Below are 21,823 nucleotides of genomic sequence, written 5' to 3' on the forward strand. Positions count from 1 at the left end.
GATTTTTCTATCTTCTGGCTGTGAGGCATAGTTGTTTCACAAGTAACTTCAATGTCCTCCAAAGGCTTCATTAGAATGATTAGCTTCATGCTGAATATTCTCTGGTGCTACAGAGAAAGACATGGAAATCCAGAGTCAGGCCATGATTTCTTTCCCACCTCGCCTCCCTAAAGCTAAGTTTTCTCTTCCTGATCATATTGGACTTGCTGTCTGTTAACACTTAACAGAAAAGCAAGCACTGTTGTTTGGAACAGACCAATACCTTGAGATTTGTTTAAGCCAAGGAGGAGGTCCTACCTTTAAACAAGAAAAAATTTATGGCTCTCCTGATGTATTCCAGGGATTCTTGTCTGGCAGTGCTCAAAAAAGAACTCTAACATTTTAGAATTGTTAGAGACAAATCGCCTGAGACAAAGAATGTCCAATCAAGCCTTCTCATGTTGCAAAGGAAGACACCAAGATTTGCGAGAATGAGTACCTTATACCCAGTGTGATATGGCAGAATGCTGGGGTCAAAATTAGGGTAAGAAAGATTGTGCAGGGACAGTAGAGGTAGAGGCTTGTCTCTTGCCTTATGCTAAGTCTGTATTAATTCATTATTGAAATACCTGCAGACCTGGAGATGTTCTAATACTATAGATAATTAGAGCAAAAGTTATGAGAGGTGGAAGGCTGCCAGATCCAATCCCTGATCTGCCATCCTTTGGTTTGTGACAACTACTCAGCTGAAATAAACTCAGTAGTTTCAGGAGGAATAAATGGAGTTGATAGTTAGAATGGGACACAGTACCTCAATGTAGACATATTTACTATCACTGAGATTAGTGACCTTTTTTCTCCACAGGTTCAGAGTCCTTGAATCTCATGCAGCTGGCCAATGTGCATGTCAAAGAAGCACAAGAAAAAAGCCAGTGGGGATATTCAGTTTTAAATCAGGATGGTTGGTTCTTGTTACCAGCACTAAGGGATCTTCTCATATCACAAATAATGGGATTATTCCCCCAACTAGATCAGCATAGCATAAAATACATTATCTGTGATAGGAAATGCTTTTCTGATCTGCTTTTATGCATAGCCTATGCATTTTCTGCCTGCATTTTCATATCCAGAATATTCACCTCCTTTGCTTCTTTTTCTTTTTTTAAAATGTGAGTTTCACACACTAGTCTTTTGCACCAGTCATATAAGGAGAAATGAACACCTTTATGCAAGAAATTCTTACACCAAGTCAATTTTTAACATGTAAGAACTCTTAATTCCGAAAACAATGTTATGGTAATTGACCACACTTTCAAAGTATCTTTGTCTTGTTTGGTACTTGAATGGCATGAAAAATTTCCTTCCCCTTCCTTCCCCTGTCCCAAGGGTCATCATCCCCTCTCTTTTCTCTGCCCTCCCTGGCCTCTGACCCTGTCCAGCTCTGCTGTTTCCACGGACTTCTGAATCTAATTAATGTCTTAGAGGCTATATAAATGAATTATGTAGGCAGGAGGATGTTGGAAATTTGGAGGAAGGTACATTCCTCAGGGAAATCCTGGTTTTGTAAAACAACAACAAATACATATGGAGGAGTAGAATGTTACTAAGTATAAAAGATAAGTCATATACTTATGCTTGTTAAATATCTGTTGGCTGATGATCAGATGTAACCTTAGAAGCATCTCTTTACATTTTGAAAATAAACACCATTATGAAAGCTAACTGAGGGGACAGATAGTCCAAATATGCCACCATTGCAAATCAACCTCAGCCACAGAATGGGGTATTGGCACCCCTCCTCCTTCCCTTCCTCTTTCCAGCCAGTTCACAACAATTTGTGGGGAGCAAGTCCTTAGATGATCTCTGAAAGGATCCTGGGTTCCTGGGCCATAGACTGTCCTCAAACTCTTCAAGACATGGGTAGCAAGGGGGAGAGGGCCAGAGTACTGAAGTTCTTCTCCAGAGGATACTGTCAGGAAGCCCAAGGCAGAGATGGTCCCTATGCCCCATGTTTCCATGGAAACATAGGAGGAGTGATGACAGCCAGCACAGCCACACCATCTGCTTGGGACCTGATGAAAGATGGAAAAAAGGAATGAAAAAGAGAGGCACCTCAGATCCCAGGCTAGAACCACTTTAAGATACCAGCAGATAGGAAAAGAACTGAAGATACTAGAACTCCTGGGTGGTTTAAAATCCAACCTGCCTTAGGCTCTACATATTAGCATGTAATTTGCAAGCAGAAAGCTTACAGGGTTTATCCTGCAATTCCTAGACACAGTTACAATCACGCAAGAATCCTCTGGAAGGAGACACAGACTGCATGACGCTGCATGATGGAATTGGAAAGAAGGTGCAATGACAAAATGCTGGAGGAGGTGGGGTAGGGGCTCCCATCATATTCCAGCAAGACCACCTGCATGGTTCGTTTTTTTGCCAGGCATATTTTTTCTAGGGGAATGGTGGGATTATAAAAGGAAAATTCCCATCTGGTTCCAAAAGCAACCTTTGAGTTGCAGCCACTTCTTCTGAATAACACATGAATTAACACAGCCATGCAAGGTTTCTCTTCTCTCAATTCAAATCCAAAGGGACATCTTGGTTGCCATAGATTTGCTTCTGGGGCTATTTAGGAGGCTTCCAACTCCAGGCTGGGGAAATGTGAGTGGGGGCCTCACTAAGTGCACTCTAATGCCTGCCCCAGACTAAGCAAGATTCATTTCTTAGTCCCTCTCATTCATTGATTTAGCCTAAACCAACAAACCTGACCAAGGAAGCCCAGTAGTTCCTCTCATTTAGCTGCCTCCCACCCCCCACCTCCACTTTGGCTCTCTGCTCAGGAGCTGGTGGTTTTCATTCAGTTCTCTGTAGTATTGCCTACATCTATCTGGGGAACAAAGTCCTTCAAATCTCTAGGTCTTTGCACAGAAGCTACACCCACTCCCAGTTTTTATTTTTATCTTTAATTAATGTAGTTTCTTACTCCTTTACAAAATCAAACAAACCTTCCTTTTAGTTCTGGCATTCTAATTCCAGGAAGTCCAAGTCGTTTATTACCTTGCATTAAGGATCTATAATTTTGACAACTAGGTTAGGAGTTTATTTTGGTGTGTATATCTCTGGGCTGAAGGATAAAGGAAATATCTTACTAAGCCATATAAATGACAATAATGGGAAAAAAAACTCCCTATAAAGGCACTTGTTAACTAGTCTATATTTTACTTGTATACTATTAACTTACATTTATTTCCATGACAAACTTAGTAAAAATGGTAATGTTACAGGGCAGGGAGAGGGGCACCCCAGACCCTGCAAACCTGCCTGCTCTAAATGGGTTCTGCCATCCGCCACATCAACACAAAACAAATGAGACTTTAGTGGCAAGGAACTTTAATACAATTAGTGAACAATACAGAAAAGACAAAGAATATAGTTTCTAAATCAAGCACCCAAAGTTACCCGTCCCCTCTTGGGTAAAAGTCTACCCAAGTAGGATTGGCCCAGAGCAAGGCTCCAAAGTCTGTCACAAGTCTAAAGCATCTTCCAGTGGGGACCCACAGAAATGGATCAGAAACAACCAGACAAGTCTGGGAGGAAAAGAGTAAAATCAAAATCAAGACAAAAACCGCCATTGTCACCTCCCCATGGGTCTCACCCATATCTGTGTCACCCAGTCCACGACCAAAAGGCAAGCACAGTTTCTTCACGTGTCTCTCAGCTCCATATGCCTCCTCCAGGTCTCTTCTGGCTCCATCCTGCCTCCTTCCTTCCTTCCTCAGTCTCTTCTGCAGCTTCTCTCTCTGCTCAGCAACACCATCCTTTTGGGTGGGGCAGGAAACCTGGAAACTCTCCCTTTCCTGGGGACCACCCTGTTATAGTATCTACAACTATTATTTGGGTGTCTTCAGAAGTCCCTCTTTGCCAACTGGCTACTATTCACAAACATGGAAATAAAAGTATTAATAAAACGTTCCCATGTGAGAGGTCCCAAACAGAAAACAGAAGCTAGTCCCAAAGGAAAAAAAAAGAAAGGACCTGCCCAACAGTAAAATTGTTTAGGATCAAGTATACTCATAGGTTAACACTGTGTTTAAATTCAAACACAAATCTTCCCATTCCTTACATGGCTTTTTTGGGAGAGGCCTTTTATGACTAAACCAGGCCACCAGATCTGTAGCCCCCAGTGCCTCCTCTCATTCCTTTTCCAGGACCATCTATTTATCTTCAGCCTCCACTGTGAGGCGAAATCTGTATCTTTACAGATTTAGGCCCTGGATGGGATTCCCAGTAAACATGGTTCTGTTTGCTCTGCAACAGTCCTCCTTTGTGTAAACAGATGTGGTGGGAAGGGAAGGAAAGCCAGATCTCTGAGGGGCGGGAGGTCTCCTTTCTGGAGAAGCTTCCTGGCTGCAACCACCAGCACAGAGACAGGATACATCCCCTGTTCAGGCAGTGGAACTTGCAGTTCTTCCAAAGAGGGGCTGATCTGCTCGCTATCCTCCAACCTCACCCCCATCCTTTGTTCCTGGGAATGCAGTCTGGATGTCTCAGGCATCTCTTTTGCCAGAGCAAACATTTCCAACAAGGCTTATGCTAAGGAGGTATTAGGAAGACAGAATGTTTTCCCTTTTTTCCAAATACTCTATAGACTAGGATTTGGGAAAACAGCCCTTTACACCTGAACTTTCTCTGCATTCATGTTACCTTTGATCTTTTTTTTTTTTTTAAAAAAAGATTTATTCATGCATACAAGAACTGGGGTACAGGCCAGAGGTGCATGGGGTGGGGGCAGAGGATTCACTAGAGACAGAGTGGGGAACAGAACAGGCACACTGACTGAAATACCCTGCTGAGAGGAGCAGTGGGCAAATCAGGAGAGGTCTGCTGTGCCATGTGGGTAGCTCCCTGGTGGGGGATCAAATTCTGCTATAGAGGCTTCTGATAGCTTCACAGTGCTGTGCTTAACCCCTTGTGCCACCAGGGAGGCCCACCTTTGTTCTTTTGTAGTCTTGTAATCACTTTCAAGGAATGAAGAAGGTTTTTAAGGGCTGGGACTTGTCAATTTGTAAAATAACAATTAGGGTGATGCCAACTCTGCCTTAATTTATTGTCTTACATTTTGCACAATAATGCTGAATGCTAATAAAGAAAGAACTGGAGGGAAATAAGAGGATTGAATTTTTCTAATCCAGCCCTGAATAGGAAAGAATTCTTATTGGTCTCATTGATGTTCTACATTTCCTCTAGATTTAGCTTATTAATCGTTATTCAGAAGTCACAGAGGTGAGGAGAGTGACATTCACGCTTCACCCTGGAGAGATCCTGTGACTTCCAGCCAAGGATAGAGATTTCTGGAGCTCCAATGTGGGGAAGGAACAAAGAAAAGTATCAGAAATTCCCCAGCAAGGGCAGTTTCAAGTGGTGGAACATAACTACACTGCTCTCTCTAGGAATTCTCTGGAATCCTGAGTGAGGCTTCCAGAGCTGTGGCCAAGAGGACAGGAGAGCCAGGGATTGGAGGAGGGGTTCTTGGTTCTAGGCCAGCAGCAGAGAAACAGCTGTGGCACTGATCTGGAGGAGAGCTCCTCAGCATCTACAACAGTAAGGGAGGGGGAATATGTTCTTTAAAATCAAAGAACTCATAATAATAATAGTTCAACTGCTAAGAACCACAATGATACTCTATCACCCTTCCGGCTGAACAATACACCACTCTCCATAAGAGATGGGGTAGGACGTTAGCAGTTAAAGAATTAAAAAGAAAGGAGGCTGGTTTCCAGGGACTAGACAGTTGGAGAACAGCGGGACCACCGCCGTAGGCCAGACTGCAGGTCCTGTGGGGAGAGCTTTCCTCCCTGCCTCCCTTTATTTCACTTAACTTACTCCAAATATTTTAAACGATTTGTTTCCGGGACGCTGCTGTAGGCTCCACAGTTAACTCTCCTTGAGCCTGGGGGATTTCCCAGCACCCACTCCAGATCTGCAGCCGACACCCCGCCCGCGGGAGCGCCCAGCAGGGTCAAGCGAATTCTGGGCCCCAAAAGAAGTACGTGCAGATCTGGAAGGACCGAGTGCAGCCCGGGAAGGGCCCGAGGTTAGAAGATGCGGCAGACGGGGCTCGGCTCAGCATCTCCCTTCCAGGCAGCGCCGCCGCCTTTCCACTCGCTCCAGCTCGCGGGGCAGCCCCGGGCACCCCCCCGGCTGCGGAGGCTCCCGCGGGCGGCGGCGGCGGGCGCCGAGGGGCGGCGCGGCCTGCGAGCGCCGCGGGACCCCGACGAGGCGCGGGGAGCGCAGGGGCGCGCGCGGCGCGGGGCTCACGGCGCGCGCGCGCCTCGGCCTCGCCCGCGCACACGCGCCTCCCGGAGGAGAAAGAGGCGGGCGGGCGGGCGCAGAGCTCCGCGGCGGCGGCTGCAGCGGGCCGGGCCGCCGCGAGGGAGGGAGGAGGGGCGGGCGCGGGGGCCGGGGGGGCGAGGCGGCGGCGGCGCGGCGCGGCGGGCTCGCCGCTCTCTCCAGAGTGTGCCTGCGCGCGAGCCGGCGAGCGGGTGAGTGCGCCGGCCGCTGCCGCCCGGCCGACCGGCGGGGAGTCGTGGGCTGGGGGCGCGGGGAAGCCAGACTTGGGGGGCGGGCGGCGGCGGGCGGCGGCGGCTCCGGCGCGGCGGGGATGCACCTTGAGCGGCGCCTTTCGTTGCAGCGCGCGGGCGGCCCGAGCCTCGGCAGCGGCGACGGCGGCGGCGCTGACACCTCCCACCATGGACAGCTTCGACTTAGCCCTGCTCCAGGAATGGGACCTCGAGTCGCTGTGGTGAGTCCCCGCGCCGGGCGCCGGGGCGGGCGGGAGCGGTCGAGGCTGCCCGCGCGCCCTCACCTGGGCTGGGGGCTCTGGACTGCCGGCCGCCGTGGGGGTGGGGTGGGCCGGGGGCGCCCGCCTTGCGGGTTCTTTTCTGCTTCCCCTGGTGGATGCGAGACTGCCTTCCCATATTCTTGCCCTCCTTTCTGGTGCTCTCTGCCCCCGGTGCTGCCCGCCCCAGCCCTGGGGCCGGTAAATCTAGGTAGCCAGGGGGCAGAGCGCAGCCATGGAGAGAAAAAGAACGATTTCTAGAACGTGTCACTAGTGCCTGGGGATCCACCCCTCGGCCCCTAGCCCCTCTTACTTCCCTTCCCAACGTTCGCATCCCCTCCTTCTTCAAGAGCCTCTGGTTCACACCAGGACCCCCTGGAGTTGGTGCTGCTGCAAAGTGCCCTTCGAGGATGCTCCAGCCTCTTGCCTGTCTGCTCCGGGTCTTGGCGGCTGCATCCTTTCTGTCTCTCCCACCCACTTCCACCAGAGATGGAAAGTGAACACCCAGGGCTGGGGGGCCAGTGCTTCTCAGGGCGGGAATTCCGGCAGCCTTGGCCCAGGGAGTCATTTCCTCGAGGTTCACAAATCCTTTGGGCCCTTTCTTCACACCTCTCCACAGTTGTACTCCGCCCCCCCCCGCCACCCCCCCAACTGGCGCCCGGTGTATCCCTTTATGCCACACTCGTAGCTCACAGGCTGGGGAGCGGGTGGTGCGCGCTGGGGTTCTGTGACTCGGTGTTCTCACACTGAGGAGCTGCTGTAGGTAAATCGCCGCTAGAAGCAGTTTAATTCCAGTTGCGGGTGTCTTAAAAATCCCATTGGCTGCTTCAGCATCTCTTACTCTGCACCCCCCAGGCCCCATCTCTAAATGTTTCCAACCTACCCTCTTCAGGTGGTAAAATTACTGCCTGCATATTCCTGGAGGAACTGGTGTTATGTTTAATATTTACGGGAATTTCTGCTGGAACAACATATTAACAGCACTCTTTTCTGCCTCTGGTAATCGCTTATTGTAGAACTGAGCCCCCCCCCGCCCTTTTTTTTTTTGCTTTAATTCTGTAAAGAGTTCTTATGTGTCTAAAACTGCAAGTGGTGTGCACATGAATATGCAGCGTACGATTTTAAAGCTAAACTGCTGTATAATTTATGGATCATATAGATGATGTGTGGACACGTATATTTTTTTCAGTGATTTAGGCTTCTAGTGACTTTTATTTTTCTGAAGCTAGGTGTAACAATCTAAGCTGGACACAAAGCTAGCACATTATTGAGCAGTTTCTTATAAAAGATCTGATGATGAGCAAGTACAGCTGGCTCTGCATAATGCTGGCGCCTATAAAACACACAAGGCTGGGCCCTAATGTAATAAAACTTTTATATATTACACTGGAAACTTCAAAGAGACAGTGTAGAAAGAATATGAAACATGTTATTACTCTATAAAAGTTGCTAATTACTGTGTTGTTGCTTCTGGGGTTATTTCAACCTTTCATTTACGGATACCTATTATTTTACAGGTTTACAGTTAGAATGTTGGTTTCTGGCACAAATTCAATAGGATCCAGGTAGAAACTGTGCTTCAAAAATGATTTTTTTCTTTAAAAAGGCAGTTTTTCAGGCAAAAGGAATAACTTACTATTTTGGCATATTTTTTATGCTGTTGTCTGCTTGCTGACTCAAACTGAACTCCCTTGTCATTTTCATAAGTAATATTTTGAAATTTATCAACAATAATTTGTGGGCTTTTCCAGCACAGAGCCTGAGTTTTGTTTCCCTTTGCATCCTTAGTTCACATCTGGTTTACCTGGAGCACAGTTATACAATAAATGTCTCTTGTATTGACTTGAAATTTATATTAGACACAGCACATTTATTATTTTTTAAAATAAAAAATAAAGCATTAAAAACGTTGCCATATACACAATCAGATTTTCATCAAGGCGTCAATTTATTTTGGCTTATGAACATGCAAGGTTCTTTGCTTGCCATTAAATAGGACAATTTGACTTGACTGAGGAAATGTTTTTAATTTGCCAACGTAGAATTTTCATTTTACAAAGCATATCTATTTCTCAGAAGTTAAAGATAAACCAAGCTCCTTGAATATGGATTTCTAACACAAACATTTCTCAGTCATAGATGAATTTATAAATGGCATTTTCTGACTCAACTTCATGATTTAATTTTAAGTTTATAAGTTAAGTTTATGGCTTAATTTTAAGCTTACAGGTGATCCAGAATAACTAATACTTGAATACTTTCTATGTGTCAAATGTTTTCATAGCTATTGTTTTCTTATTTGAAACTCATAACAATGCTGTAGGTGGAAGGTAGTGTAGTCCCATTTTATATACCAGGAAGTAGAGGCTTTGAACTGTTAAATGACTTTACTGAGACAATAAAACAAATAATACTAGATTTTTTTATATTAACATTTACTTAACACCTGCCATTTTCCAGATGCTATTCTAAGTACATTGTTTTAATTCTGTCCTAAATGTTAAATATTTTAGATCATCTAATCCTTACAACAACCCTACAAGCAAGTGCTGTTATTACTCCCATTTTACAGATTGAGAAACTGAGTGCAGGAAGGATAGATAACCATTCTAGGTCACATATTTGGAAGCAGAGAGATCAGATTCAACCCAAGTATTTATTTGCAAGCCTAGTTTTCTAACTTTATTAGGGTGGCTCTTAAATTAAGTACAAAACAAAATCTTGATGGACTGGAAGTGAAGCTTCTCTTAAAATATCAAAAAGGTCAGAACCCTAAATGATATTCATCTGAAATTAAAAATGTAAAAACAAAATACCATGATTTAGGAAATTATGCATATCCTATATATATTAACCTGTTACAGATATATAAATTTCAAATAAAAGCCCCAAAATCTTTTTCGTTTAATTCACCTTAGAAAAAATACCTTTCTTTGGAGGGGTGGGGGAGGCTGCAGGTTAAAGACAAAAGAAAATTTTATTTTTATCCCTAATGATTTTATTTTCTAATTGGTAGGCATCTTTTTCCAATATAACAAATTTCAGTCTGTTGGTTGTGACTATGACTAAACCTGAGCTAGCTTAGTCTGTTGGTTAAAGAGAGACCCCAGATGACTGTATATGAGAGAAAAGCTCAGTACTTGAATATTAATCTATATAGAAAATCAATTGATAGTTCAAGAACCATCTCTTTCCCCCTTTTTTGCAGACCTTTCCCGCTACCTAAACATCCATCATTATTTTTCAGTGAGGACCTTAGAGCCTGAGTTATTCATATAGCTATTTCAATATTTCTTTTAGACCATACCCTTTGAGAAGGGTAGCCCTCATTTTCACCTATAATTTCACTTTCCATTTCTGGTGTGATGCAAGAGTAGAGAACTGAGAGCAAGGTGAAGGCACTCTTGGGCACCCAGCTCCATAGCATCATTCTGTGCACCTGAATTCCTGAAGAGCTGGAATTCATTGAGTTTACAAGGACAGATATCCAGAGGAACACACCTCTTGTCAATCTCACACTCCATTTCTCTCTGCCCTCCTTGTTCTCCACCAGCTTTTGATCAACTGCTAGAAATATAAGCCATTCTTCAGGGCCCTTAAAATTATGGCCTTCATTTTTAGCAGGCTAACTGTAGCTTTCATTTATTCACCTGACAAATATTTATTGATTCTCTCTTAAGTACATGACTCTGTGCTGGTTGTTGTAAGGCAAACAAAGATGAGTAAACTGTGGATTGCTCATGTTATTTAGGGGAATGAGCCAAGTGCACACACAGAAAGGAAGTTTTCAACACTCATGATCCAAAAGAAAGAGCATATTTAGGGTGGGGTGGGTGATGGAGGAGGGAAAGAAGAAAAATTGAGTTAAAAAAAGACTCCTATGGAAATGGTAGCCTTTGAACCAAGCCTTGGGAGATGAGTAGGATTTTTACAGAAAGTGGAGACATAGAGGCAACTTTGGCAAAGAAAAAACTTGAACAAAGGACTTCATGATGCCTCTGAAATATGGTGGTATTACCTATAGCAAGTATTTTAGACTGTAGATCATGAGATGGTTTCAGTCTATAAGAAAAGTTTCCCAAAATGACCTTAGTCAAAATCATATTTGGTCTTCCTTAAATTCAAATGTCTTTTAGTTATTGGGGAGAAGGTATATACAATACAAAATACAAAAATAAAATACAATAGTAAACATTCAGATACCTCTCGACTCTTTCCCTCCCATAACTTCACACAGACCAGAATCCATTTACTTTTGATCAGATGGCATTATATTTTCTATTTCCAATTGGAATCTTTGAAATGGACGATAGTAAATGGGTTGTTTCATCCTCACCAATTTGTCCAGTTCAGTAAACATTGGTAGAGTGTTAGGCATTACTTGAGGATAGGTATTGTAGAGCAGAGGCTCTCAAACATTTTAGACAGTGACTCACAGTAACGAGTATGTTTCACATCGCAGCCCACTCCCTCATTGAGCGGCATACACGGAACTGAAACAAGTGCCATGAAATAACACTTATTCACACTTACTATGTGTGATCGATGTGTGATGCACTTTGATATTTTCTATTCTAGTTTTTCCTTTTCTTAAAAAAAAAATTCTCATCCACGGGTTGAAAACGGCAGTTTAAAAAAAATCCTACTGTAAGGGATGCAAAGGAGTGTTTGCTGAGAACTTGTAGGCGTAAGTAAATACACTCTGCAATATAAGGCCTACACTGCACTTTTGAAGGGGAGGAGGTGTGCACTCCTGAGAGTAAGAGACCTTCGTGCACGTGGTATTTGAAATGGATCCTCCAGAAGTCAGATCTCAGAAAGGAAATAAAAGCACAGAGAGACCATGTGAAAGGATGACTGAATAGAAATAAGGTGAGCTTGTTGGTTAAGTATGAGCTTGTTTGGTTAAGTAATTAACTAACACAGGCTGGGGATGGACTACACTCCTCTAGGGGGCGGAGTGAAATAGAGCCCTGGGCAACTTAGTCTCCACTGAGCTGCTTCTAGGACTGCCTGCTGTCATACTTGGTTGTAAATCAACCCAGGTGTACCTAGACCCTGGCTTCTTCACGGCCTCGCAGACCTGGGAAGTGTCAGTAAGCTGCCCAGATCCTCTTCTTGACCCTTAGGTGCCTGACTGTTTCTTCCAGTCCCAGCAAAACAAAAAATTTAAGGCTTACCCTGGTGCTTTTTGTCAGCCCTTCAGGGTAAAAGCAATTCATCAAGACATAAAGGGCAGAAGGAGAAGCAAACTGCCCTCTGCACTAGCAGGTCCTGTTGTCCTGAGGGCAGTTGGTAGAGAACAGCCTGGTTGACAGCTCACTCTCCTTGGGCAAAAGCAGCTATATGGTTGAGAGCCCAGGAGTGTACCAAGGGCATAGGAAAGGCTTCAGCAGGAGCAGAGATGAAAATGTTTCCAGAAAGAATGACTTCCAGGGCTGGGACTTTGGGCTGCAGCTGTGAAAGGGCGTGTTGCCAGTGTGGAAGAGGCAAGAAGGTGTAGATGGGAAAGTGCTGAGTGCAGCTCCCTGTTTCTGAAAAACATCAACCCCGCACTGTAGGTGTTGTGTTTGGAGAAAGCCAGGTAGGGAGACTGGCTAATTCAGGCCACTGGAGCTAAGGACTCATGCTCATCTGGGGGGTGAGAGAACATCAGGAGGATGTGCAGATGGGTTTTAGCCAAATGCTTTTTGATGTCTATGAACATCATTATTGTGTTGGGGAAATGATTCCTTCCCGTGTTCCAGATTCTTTTTTTGTGAAAATGTAGTAGGGTTATAAAATGCTAAGAATTTATTTTTGAGAAAATGTCCCTTTGAACCAGAATGGGTCTAATCAATGATACTTTAGATTTAGCAACTTTGGCATAATATTGATTAAAATCTCTTAAAATGGAATGCAAGATTTTTGTGTGTGTAAATGGAATTTTTAACCTAGAATAAATTTGCCTGTTTAAGTTTTCTTTCTTTGGGGAATAAAGCTTTGGTGGCAAAATCCAGGCCATAAAAGATGATTTTAATATCATTTAATGGTAACATAATGTTTCCTTGTTTTATTTCAAAGTGAAATCCATAAAACATTTTTTTTTCTATGTTGCCTGTTCTCTTTTGTCTGGGAATTTAATTGAGGTTCTGAATTCAGCTGGCTCTAACCTTGCTTTCTGTTTGGCCCAGGGCAGCTCACAATTTTTCTCATTTCCTATTCTCAGTCTTGGTTTAATCACTTATAAAATGACAGCACTTATACACTGGCCTACCTCATAAGGTTGTGATGTTAAGTAATAAAAGTGTCAATTGCTTTGTGAATGCCAAATGTAGTTCTTTTATACCCTTCACTTCCTTAAAAACATCTCTTTATCATAAACAAGGGAAGACACAGAAAGGCCACCTTGAGTCAGGTCATCATCTGATACAGAGTTCTGCCCTGGGGTGTGGAACCCAGAGACATTTGAGTAGAAATTGGAAGTTTTTCTTAGTTGCACATCATGAGTCTTGCAGACAAATATACCCTTACTATGATTGTACTACTAATGTATATAGATATATTAACCATGACATAATCTTTGATGTTTCACTGAGAATGTATTAAATTACCACCCATTACATCAAATGACTTCATTTGGCACTGTGGGTCTCATTAAATTATGTCAGGCTAATCATCATTTAGTTTCAATAGAAACAAAATACAGTTATACGAGAAGAGGATATCACACCATCCAAAAAAACTGGGTGTAGTCTATGGAAACTAACATATGAGGACAGGAACCCTGAGGTGTTTGAAGGAGTTTCGTCAGAAAGGGAGAACAGAATTGTTTTGGGTTGCTTAAGGGCAAGAGTTAGACCGGTGGGTGGAAGGGTATCTAACAGTGATGTGACACAGATGTCTGGGTAAAAATCAACTGTCTGTAGGAAGCTCTAGACCCCCTGCCCTATACTTAGTAGAAACAGATTCTTGGATAAATGGACCAGCAGCAATAAGTTATCTCTGAGAGTTCCTCCATCTTCACATTTCTATGATCGTGGGGGAGTGGGGCGCAAAGAGTGCAGGAGTCATTAATTGTATTCAGGCGTGTATTTTCCTCTCTGCAGTTCCTCTACTCACGTGTGGAGGGCGGCATGGAGGGCACTTATACTTGTATTTTTGTCCCGGAGACTATGGTTAGTTGAGGGAAACAAACATGACTACAAAAAATTGGAGACCACGCAAACATAGCAACTCAATCTAGTCTTATGTGCTTAACTTGATACTAAAAATTATTTTTCCTTTTTTATGGACAGGAGAAATTAGTTTTCAAAAATCTTCTCAAGGGCTATAATGTGAGTCTGTTAGTCTTAATTTTTTCTTGTTATACCTGTACTGTTTACCAGAGTTATGAAGTGACAGAACACATTTTCTGTCAATTTTCATTGAAATGTTAATGAGTTACATGGCAGTTTACTTAGAAAAAGGCTTGACTGTAGTAGATCATCTAGTGGATTATCTTTAGTGGAGATAATAATTTTTGTGTTCAAATTTCAAAATGTATTTGTTTTTCTATAAATGTCTCTCAAGAAAGAAAAGACCTAGGGATTAGAAAACTCTTTTGAGAATGTAGGTCATTATATATTTGACTATCACCCAGACCAATGTTTGTCAACTTTAGTGTGCCCTTAAATAAATGTAGGCAGCTTAATAAACTCTGTATTCTGATTTAATAGGCCTAGGGTGGACTATGATTTTGTATTTCTTACCTAATTCCTAGGTAATACCCTTGGTCTGTAGATTAAACTTGTGTAGCAAGAATTAAAGGATAACAAATCCTTTGAAAAGAAGTTCTCTCAAGATACTTCATTTTCTGCTTTGTTTTGGAGATGCATTTGTATTATAATACTACAATCCCAATAATGCTGGGAGATTACATTTAGATGTCACATTCATTTTATTTTTGTGAATCTTTCTGATAGACTTCTGATGAGTGAGGGGGTGGTAAATTAATTGTATCCTAGTGGGGCTATAGTGGGAGACAAACATAAAAACGTTTGTAATAAATAGGCCAATCACTTTTCACAGCTTTATAGTTCTTACCAGTCCTTCATAGGCTGGGTCCTTCGGCTTCAGGAGTGAATGCTGAGAGTAACTGGATAGTCTTACCACCTCTTCGGAATTTGTCGGGAATTTCACACTAGCACCTGTAGGTGCCCAGGACCAGACCAAATGTCCCCATTCTTTCTACCACTCACTCTTTGGGAGGGAACTAGGGGAGGAGGCAAGGGAAAGGGGCAGGCAAGGGGAGTAACTATTGGCAGAATTACTGCCCTACCCTATGGTCATAGCTACAAATTACAACTTTCCCAGGATCCTATGAGAAATCCCAACTCCATTCCAAGTGGAACCAAGGTGAGTCTCAGACACCTGGGGGTAGGGATGGGGTTAGGGACTGGGGCTTCGGCTTCTGACCCACACTGCTGGCCAGCTTCTCCCTCAGCCCTTAGCACAGAGTAGCCTGAGTCCATCACTCAAAGGGGCAGAGTTAATTGCACTTTCTGTGTTTAATTGCCAATCCTATTTCATTAGAAAAATATGTGTAGATAGGCCTGATTATGTGAGTAAATATAGCACAGTTGACTTTGAATGTGCTTTGAGATAGGCGGGAAGTTTATTTACTTTATCTTCTTAATGAGGGCTTGTGTGTGTATGTGTGTACACACACATTTCCATTCTCTGCGATAGGCATAGAAGACATGCTGATAAGAGAAAACTAGGCGGGTTTAAACAACTGTGACTATTTCATATTTGGGAAAGAAAGCTGACTTTTCAGGAATGGTTCAGATGTTGCTGCCTTGGAGCACATGTAAACCCACAGAAGAAGTGCTTGCAATAGCTGTTTATGCATTGGTTGGGGTTTTCATTTTTGCGTCTAATGACCATGGTGTTGCCTTATTTATCATAATCCATTAGGTTATCTGGCTAATTGTGTTTAACCATTTCTGTTATATACAACATTACATTCTTCTAATTTAACTATTTCTTTAGATTGAAAGTAGGAGAGAGGATTACCCTTCTAGATCAGGGTAAGGAAAACCAGTGTTTGCTTGTTGCTTTGGTTTGTACTATTATCAAATAATGCATTTTCTTCCACATTTAAGAAAACATTATTAGCTATCAATATGTGGTACAACTAACGGAATAGTCAGATGTTTTACACAACTCTTGGAAAAATAAAATGGACTCAGAGTCAGCAGTTTGCTCTGTTGGGTCCTAAGAAAAAAAACCCAAAGGTACCTTAGTAGAAAAAAAGCAACTCATGATGGCCTGCTAAATGCTAAACTTTGGTTATATTATTCCGCCTTTTGACTTGACTGAGAAGATAGACTGTCAGCCTGGCCCTGCTTGCTTCTTCTTATGTCAACCATATTCCATGGCAAGGGGCCCATTGATGTCATTTCTCGGAACTGTTGAGGTAAAAAGAGCTGTTGGAGATTGAGGACTTTTCTCAGTGTAAAAGCAGGACTGACACAGGGCAGGTTTTCTGATCCAGCACACCAGGTGAAGGAGGAGTCAGAATCCTTAGTGGCTTTTTGTAGGTCTTTTTATTTAGATTACCAGGTACAAGGCAGGCAGCGGCGCTGGGGGACTGGGGGCTGCCAGCCTCCCAGCCCGCAGCAGGTCTTCACTCTGGGCTCTCCGGCCTTCTCTCAGCTTCTGCTTCTTTCGCTTCTCTCTCGGCTTCTCTTTTGGCTTCTCCTGGTGTCCCTGTGACGCTGCCCTTAAAAGCCCAGTCTCAGCACAGGTGAATCCCATCTACCTATGCCCACACCCTACTCCATGTGCCCGCCATCAGGCATGCATTCAGGACCGCAAGGATCCATCATCTATTCTGATGGTGGGAGGGCAGAAAAGCCTGACATTTTTCCTTGCCATACACTCAGGCTGAGGGGCAGGTATCTTTGCTGGCCATGGACTCAGCAGTTTGCTGATGTAGAAGCCCAGGATTGGGACTATTTTGTTCCCTCCACTTTCTGAAATGTTCTGCCTCATCTCTCTCCTGGTCTATAGTGGTGGTGGAAATGTGGCTTTATCTAATGGGCGGATGTAATTCTAGAGACCTTTTGAGCAAAATCATATGTGCTGTTGTCTTGAGGAAATTGACACAGCATCAGCGGTAAGAGGAAAATCACACTTTCCCTAACTAACATCCACACGTAATAACCTTCTCTTTTTTGATGTAAAATCAAATAGCAATATTTTACTAGGGTAGACCAATTGTACCTCTAGAGGTGTCACTCCCTAGGAGGAAGCCTTTGGCCTGGTGCGTGTTGTTTGGGTTCAGATTAGGTCATGCAGATAAAAGCCACGCTGGGCCTGAGCACACAAATCATCTGCAGTGGCAGGTTGTTTGGTGCTCAAGGCAGATGCTGCACGCAGAGCCTACTGACTCCTTGGAAGCTTGTCCATGTGCAGGAGAGGTTGCTCAACTGATACCACCTGGGTTCTCCTTTCATTGAAGATAGGCCCCCCAGAATATGGCACAGTTTTTCTGAGAAATAAATCTTTGAGGTGACTTTCCTCTACAGTGTTTATTTGCCTTTTTTTTTTAACAAGGAGAATTTAATCTTTTAGAATTAGCAGGATACCTGAGAAAAGGTATTTTGTGGCAATGCCAGTAAATTTTATCTACAGAACTAGCTATCCTTACTCCCTGCTACCCATCTTGAATTACAACTACAAGGCTAAGTTCACAAGTTCTGACTATGAAAATTAAATATTTATAATCTAAAAATGAAGCATGGCATTTTAGCTTCTAATATTTAGGTAGATAATTAGCTCCATAAATTAATTTCTGCTATTTTTTTACTCCTATCTCCCAGCAGGATAAAGTAATATTTTAGAGTTCTAAAATACTGTGTACAATATGTAACATAGTATGACTGCTTTAGGCCGCTCTTCCTAACTTTCTTCCTGTAGATTTATAGGTTTCTAGGTTGAGTTGAACAACCATTTATTGAACCAGACACAGAAGTGAATAGACTGTGTTTTTCCCTCTTGATGTGTTTATGCTTTAGCCTAGAACTGATTATTTCATATAATCTCAGTAGAGGTTTTATGTGCTCTAATGGGAATTGTATGGAGTACATAACAGAGTACCCTATCCAATGTGGAGTCCTAAGGAAGATTTCTTGGGGCAGTGACATCTGATTAAGTGTTAATGGATGAATAGGGGTTAATTAGGCTGGGAACAGGGAGGGATTTGCCAGGTGTAATAATAAGAGGAAAGGCAAAGAGGTGAGATGTAGCATTTATGAACAACTGCAACGACAAATACAGGTAAGCTGGAGGTCAGAAGCGTTCAAGGTAGGGAGTAGCAAGAGAGGGGAGATGTGGAGAATGAGTAAGAATGAGAGTCAAATGCTTTTGGAATATTTAGCTTGTATGATGAAGTGGGAATATAGGAGCAGGAGCAAGCTGAATGGGTAAACATGAGGTGTTTGGATTTAAATATTTTCCATTTGAAATGCTAGTGGGCCTTCCAGATAAAATTGCCTGCAGAAAGTTTGCTATATGATCATGTGATTAGGAGGAAGGTTAGGACAAAAGACTTGGGACTTAACCTGGGGTGGTGCTGGTGAAAGACCTGAGTGTGTATAAAACTACTCAAGAAGGGTTAGGAGAGACTGAAAAGTAGGTTGAGGACACTGAGGAGCAGTGAGAAGGAAAGCAGCTCTTGAAGGAGATTAAGAAGTTGTCAAGAGGTCAGAGGCCATGAGAGAGTGGGGTCCATGGCCAACTTCTTTAGAGCAGTCACCTTACATGGCTAGGTTAGAGTTGGCAAGGGAGTGGAAGAATGAATGGAAGGTAGAAAGTGGAGACTATGAAAGCTCTCACTCTTGAGAAAAAAAAATGGCACAAACTGATGGGAGACAATCTCAGAGAATGAAGTGGGTGGACAGGGCCCACAAGAGGAAGAAAATGAGATATAGATGAGGGTAGAGGAGACTTTATATCTATACCTAAATATCTGTCAGAAATGGAAGTTTCAGAGAAGAGGATTTTATCGAAGATTGCACTCTAAGGTATAAATAATATTTCAAAGATATTTTTGGATAAATTACTGATGAATGAAAGTCTACATAAATCACTTTAGCATAAAGTTATGTTGTACCATCTATAATTTGAGTGCTTTTTAAAGTAATTTTTGATTCAGAAGCAATTGGATGAGGCTGCAGAGGTAGCAGAAATTAGTGAACTTTTCTAATTGTGGACTATTTTAAATGGATTAAAAAAACTATTTTCAAACATACAGATTGACAGAGACAGCTTGCTAATCTGATGTTTAATAGCAGTATCTCCTTAGAAGGGTACTTAGCCCATCTGACTTCAGGGTTTCTTTCTTTTTTTTTTAAAGATTTATTTATTTATTTTTGTGTACAAGAGCTGGGGTATAGACCAGAGGTGGCAGGGCGGGGGGGTGGGGGGGATGTGGGGGGTAGTGAGAGGATTCACCAGAGACAGAGCAGGGAACAGAACAGGCAGATAGACTGAAGTACACTGCTGAGGGGAGCAGCGGGATAGTGAGGAGAGAACTGCTGCACCATGTGGGTTGCTCCCTGGCCGACCAGGGATCAAACTCATGCTGCAGAGGCTGTGAATTGCTTCATAGTGCAGTGCTTAACCCCTGTGCCACCAGGGAGTCCCACTTCAGGGTTTCTTAGTGTTTCTTTTATGGAACAAAGTATGGTGAACCTTTGTATGTACTGTATCTCATTTAATCTTCATAACTTCTGAGGTAGGTTCTGTTTTCCCCCATTTTTATTTTTTTTTTTAAGATTTATTTATTTTTATACAAGAACCAGGGTATAGGCCAGATGCGTGGGAGGGTGAGAGGATTCACCAGAGACAGAGTGGGGAACAGAACAGGCAGACTGGCGAACTACACTGCTGAGGGGAGCTGAGGGCGAGACAGGAGAGGTCTGTTCACCATGTGGGACCCTCGCCGGCTGGCCGGGATCAAACTGGCGCTGCAGAGGCTGCGAATAGCTTCACAGCGTGGCACTCAACCGCCTGCGCCACCAGGGGCCTCCCCATTTTTAGAGAAGGAAACAGTTATACAGAGTAACTTGCCCTAAGTCCCATAACTAGTAATTGCAGAGCTGGCATTTTTAGCCCAGGCATTCTGACTCCAGACTCCTTACATGTAACCACCATCCTGTAATAAATATCTCTCAATACATGATATGTACAGCATGAGTTCTTAGGTCCCTTTAACTGTAAAATAGTTTTGACTTTATGTGTGTGTGTGTAGCTTTGTATAGTTTAGCTATATAGTTTATATATTTATATTTATATAAAATCTATATTATTTACTTTAGGTGCACTTGAGCAGTGACTTGATTGCTCCCTCTCCCCACCCCTATACATTTTGTACCAGTATCTTGAGATTTACTCTGACTTTGTAACTCAGAATGAATAATATGCTGTATTCAGTTGTGTATTTGTCATTAGTGGAATTCTAATTAAACAGGCTTTACTGTGTAAGGATTGACTGTAATTCATTGTTATTTTAGGTGCTGTTTTTTGTCATTGTTTAAAATGGATAAAATATATACTGTCTATAGATTTCTCATAATTATTTGTATACTCAAAAAACCACTTATTTGACAAGTTTTTTTAATGAATAAACTGGTAACAACTGTTCACCACAGGTGGTCGAACATACAGTAACACCTGAATGTAACTTTATTAAAAATAATGATGGTGCAGCCATAAAATAAGTAAACCTACCTTATGAAAACAATATAAAATTGTGTGTAAAGTTATTCTTTTTCGTGTAGGTTTTCTTCCAATTTCTTCTGACTGGTTCTATAAAAAGTGTTACTTTGATGACATGGAAAGAGTAGATGGACTTTATGTCATGAGGTATTTGGGTGAAGAAAAATTAATAGACTATTGGTTTAAGGAAGTGTGACACATTGAAACAGATGACAAAAAGTAACTTTAAGTCTTCTTTAAAAATCCTTGAGAATACAAGAAGTTAAATTTTAAGGTGGGTTATAAAAGTCTCCTTGACTGAGAAGATTCCAGAAAGACACTATTTGAAAATGGAAAGGGCAAGGGATTTGGAGCTAGCATACAGTGGGTTCAAATTCTCTGGGCCTCAGTGTCTTCATATATAAAGTGGACATAATAATGTTTAAACTCCTGATTTGTTATAAAGATGAAATGCGATAATAGCCTGGCACAGAGTAGGTTCTCGAAAAACAGTAACTTTATTCTCTTTTTTATGGTTACTTAGTGGTTTGATTAACAACTGTATTCAATATCTGTGTCCATAATTTTGCTTAAAATACATTGAGAAGCATTCATGTGAATCACTTTTAGTTTGTATCTCCTCCACCCTCTCCACTCCAGAAGTCTGGGCTGGTGTTTAATGATTAGGGCAGACATGCATAGAAGATATTACAGTTCTTTCTTTTGTTGAGGACAAGGATTCTTTCTTATGACTTCATAATCCTCCTTAGTGCTAATATAATGAGCCATGTACATTGTAGGTGCTAAGAAATGTTTTTAAAAATTATTTCATCTTTAAATTAAAAAAACAAAACACAGACCTTAAAAATTGATGATGCAATTATATTATTAAGTTTTCTAATTTATGTCAACTTGGGAATAATGACTATTGATATACCAAATGACAAGGTTCTAGTAATTCTTTTCTGTCACTAACAAAGACTTTTCTACTATTTCAGATGGATAGTAATACTTTGACCTCATTATCTCTGCTTTGAACCATTTCCATATGCTTGCTCTCCATTTTCTATACTTAGAATGACCCCAGATTCTACAACTCGTGATAGTCAGTCATGGTCTTGGTATTCATTGTTTCTATAGATTTCTCATTTGGATGCTTTCTGTTTTCTTGGTTCCATTCTCTCCTAACTGCATTAATTGCTGGTACAAGACATAGGATAGCTTTACATCGAATTGCTTGATTCTGGCAAACCTGGAGATGAGTCATAATGAATTACAAAA

General features: G+C 42.3%; 1 protein-coding gene across 1 annotated transcript in view; it reads left to right on the forward strand.

Moving 5' to 3' along the window:
- Positions 1-6,713: 6,713 nt before the first annotated feature.
- Positions 6,714-21,823, forward strand: part of AFF3 (ALF transcription elongation factor 3) — a gene marked incomplete at its 3' end in the record, with an annotated part of 474,001 nt that continues 458,891 nt past the window's right edge. The window contains exons 1-2 of the mRNA XM_084234797.1: positions 6,714-6,781; positions 15,130-15,193. Coding sequence (XP_084090923.1) covers positions 6,729-6,781; positions 15,130-15,193 — 117 coding nt within the window. The 5' untranslated portion in view covers positions 6,714-6,728. The remainder of the gene's footprint in view (positions 6,782-15,129; positions 15,194-21,823) is intronic.

This window comes from Talpa europaea, assembly GCF_964194135.1.
Source record: "Talpa europaea genome assembly, chromosome: 6".
In the NCBI taxonomy this organism is placed as follows: domain Eukaryota; kingdom Metazoa; phylum Chordata; class Mammalia; order Eulipotyphla; family Talpidae; genus Talpa; species Talpa europaea.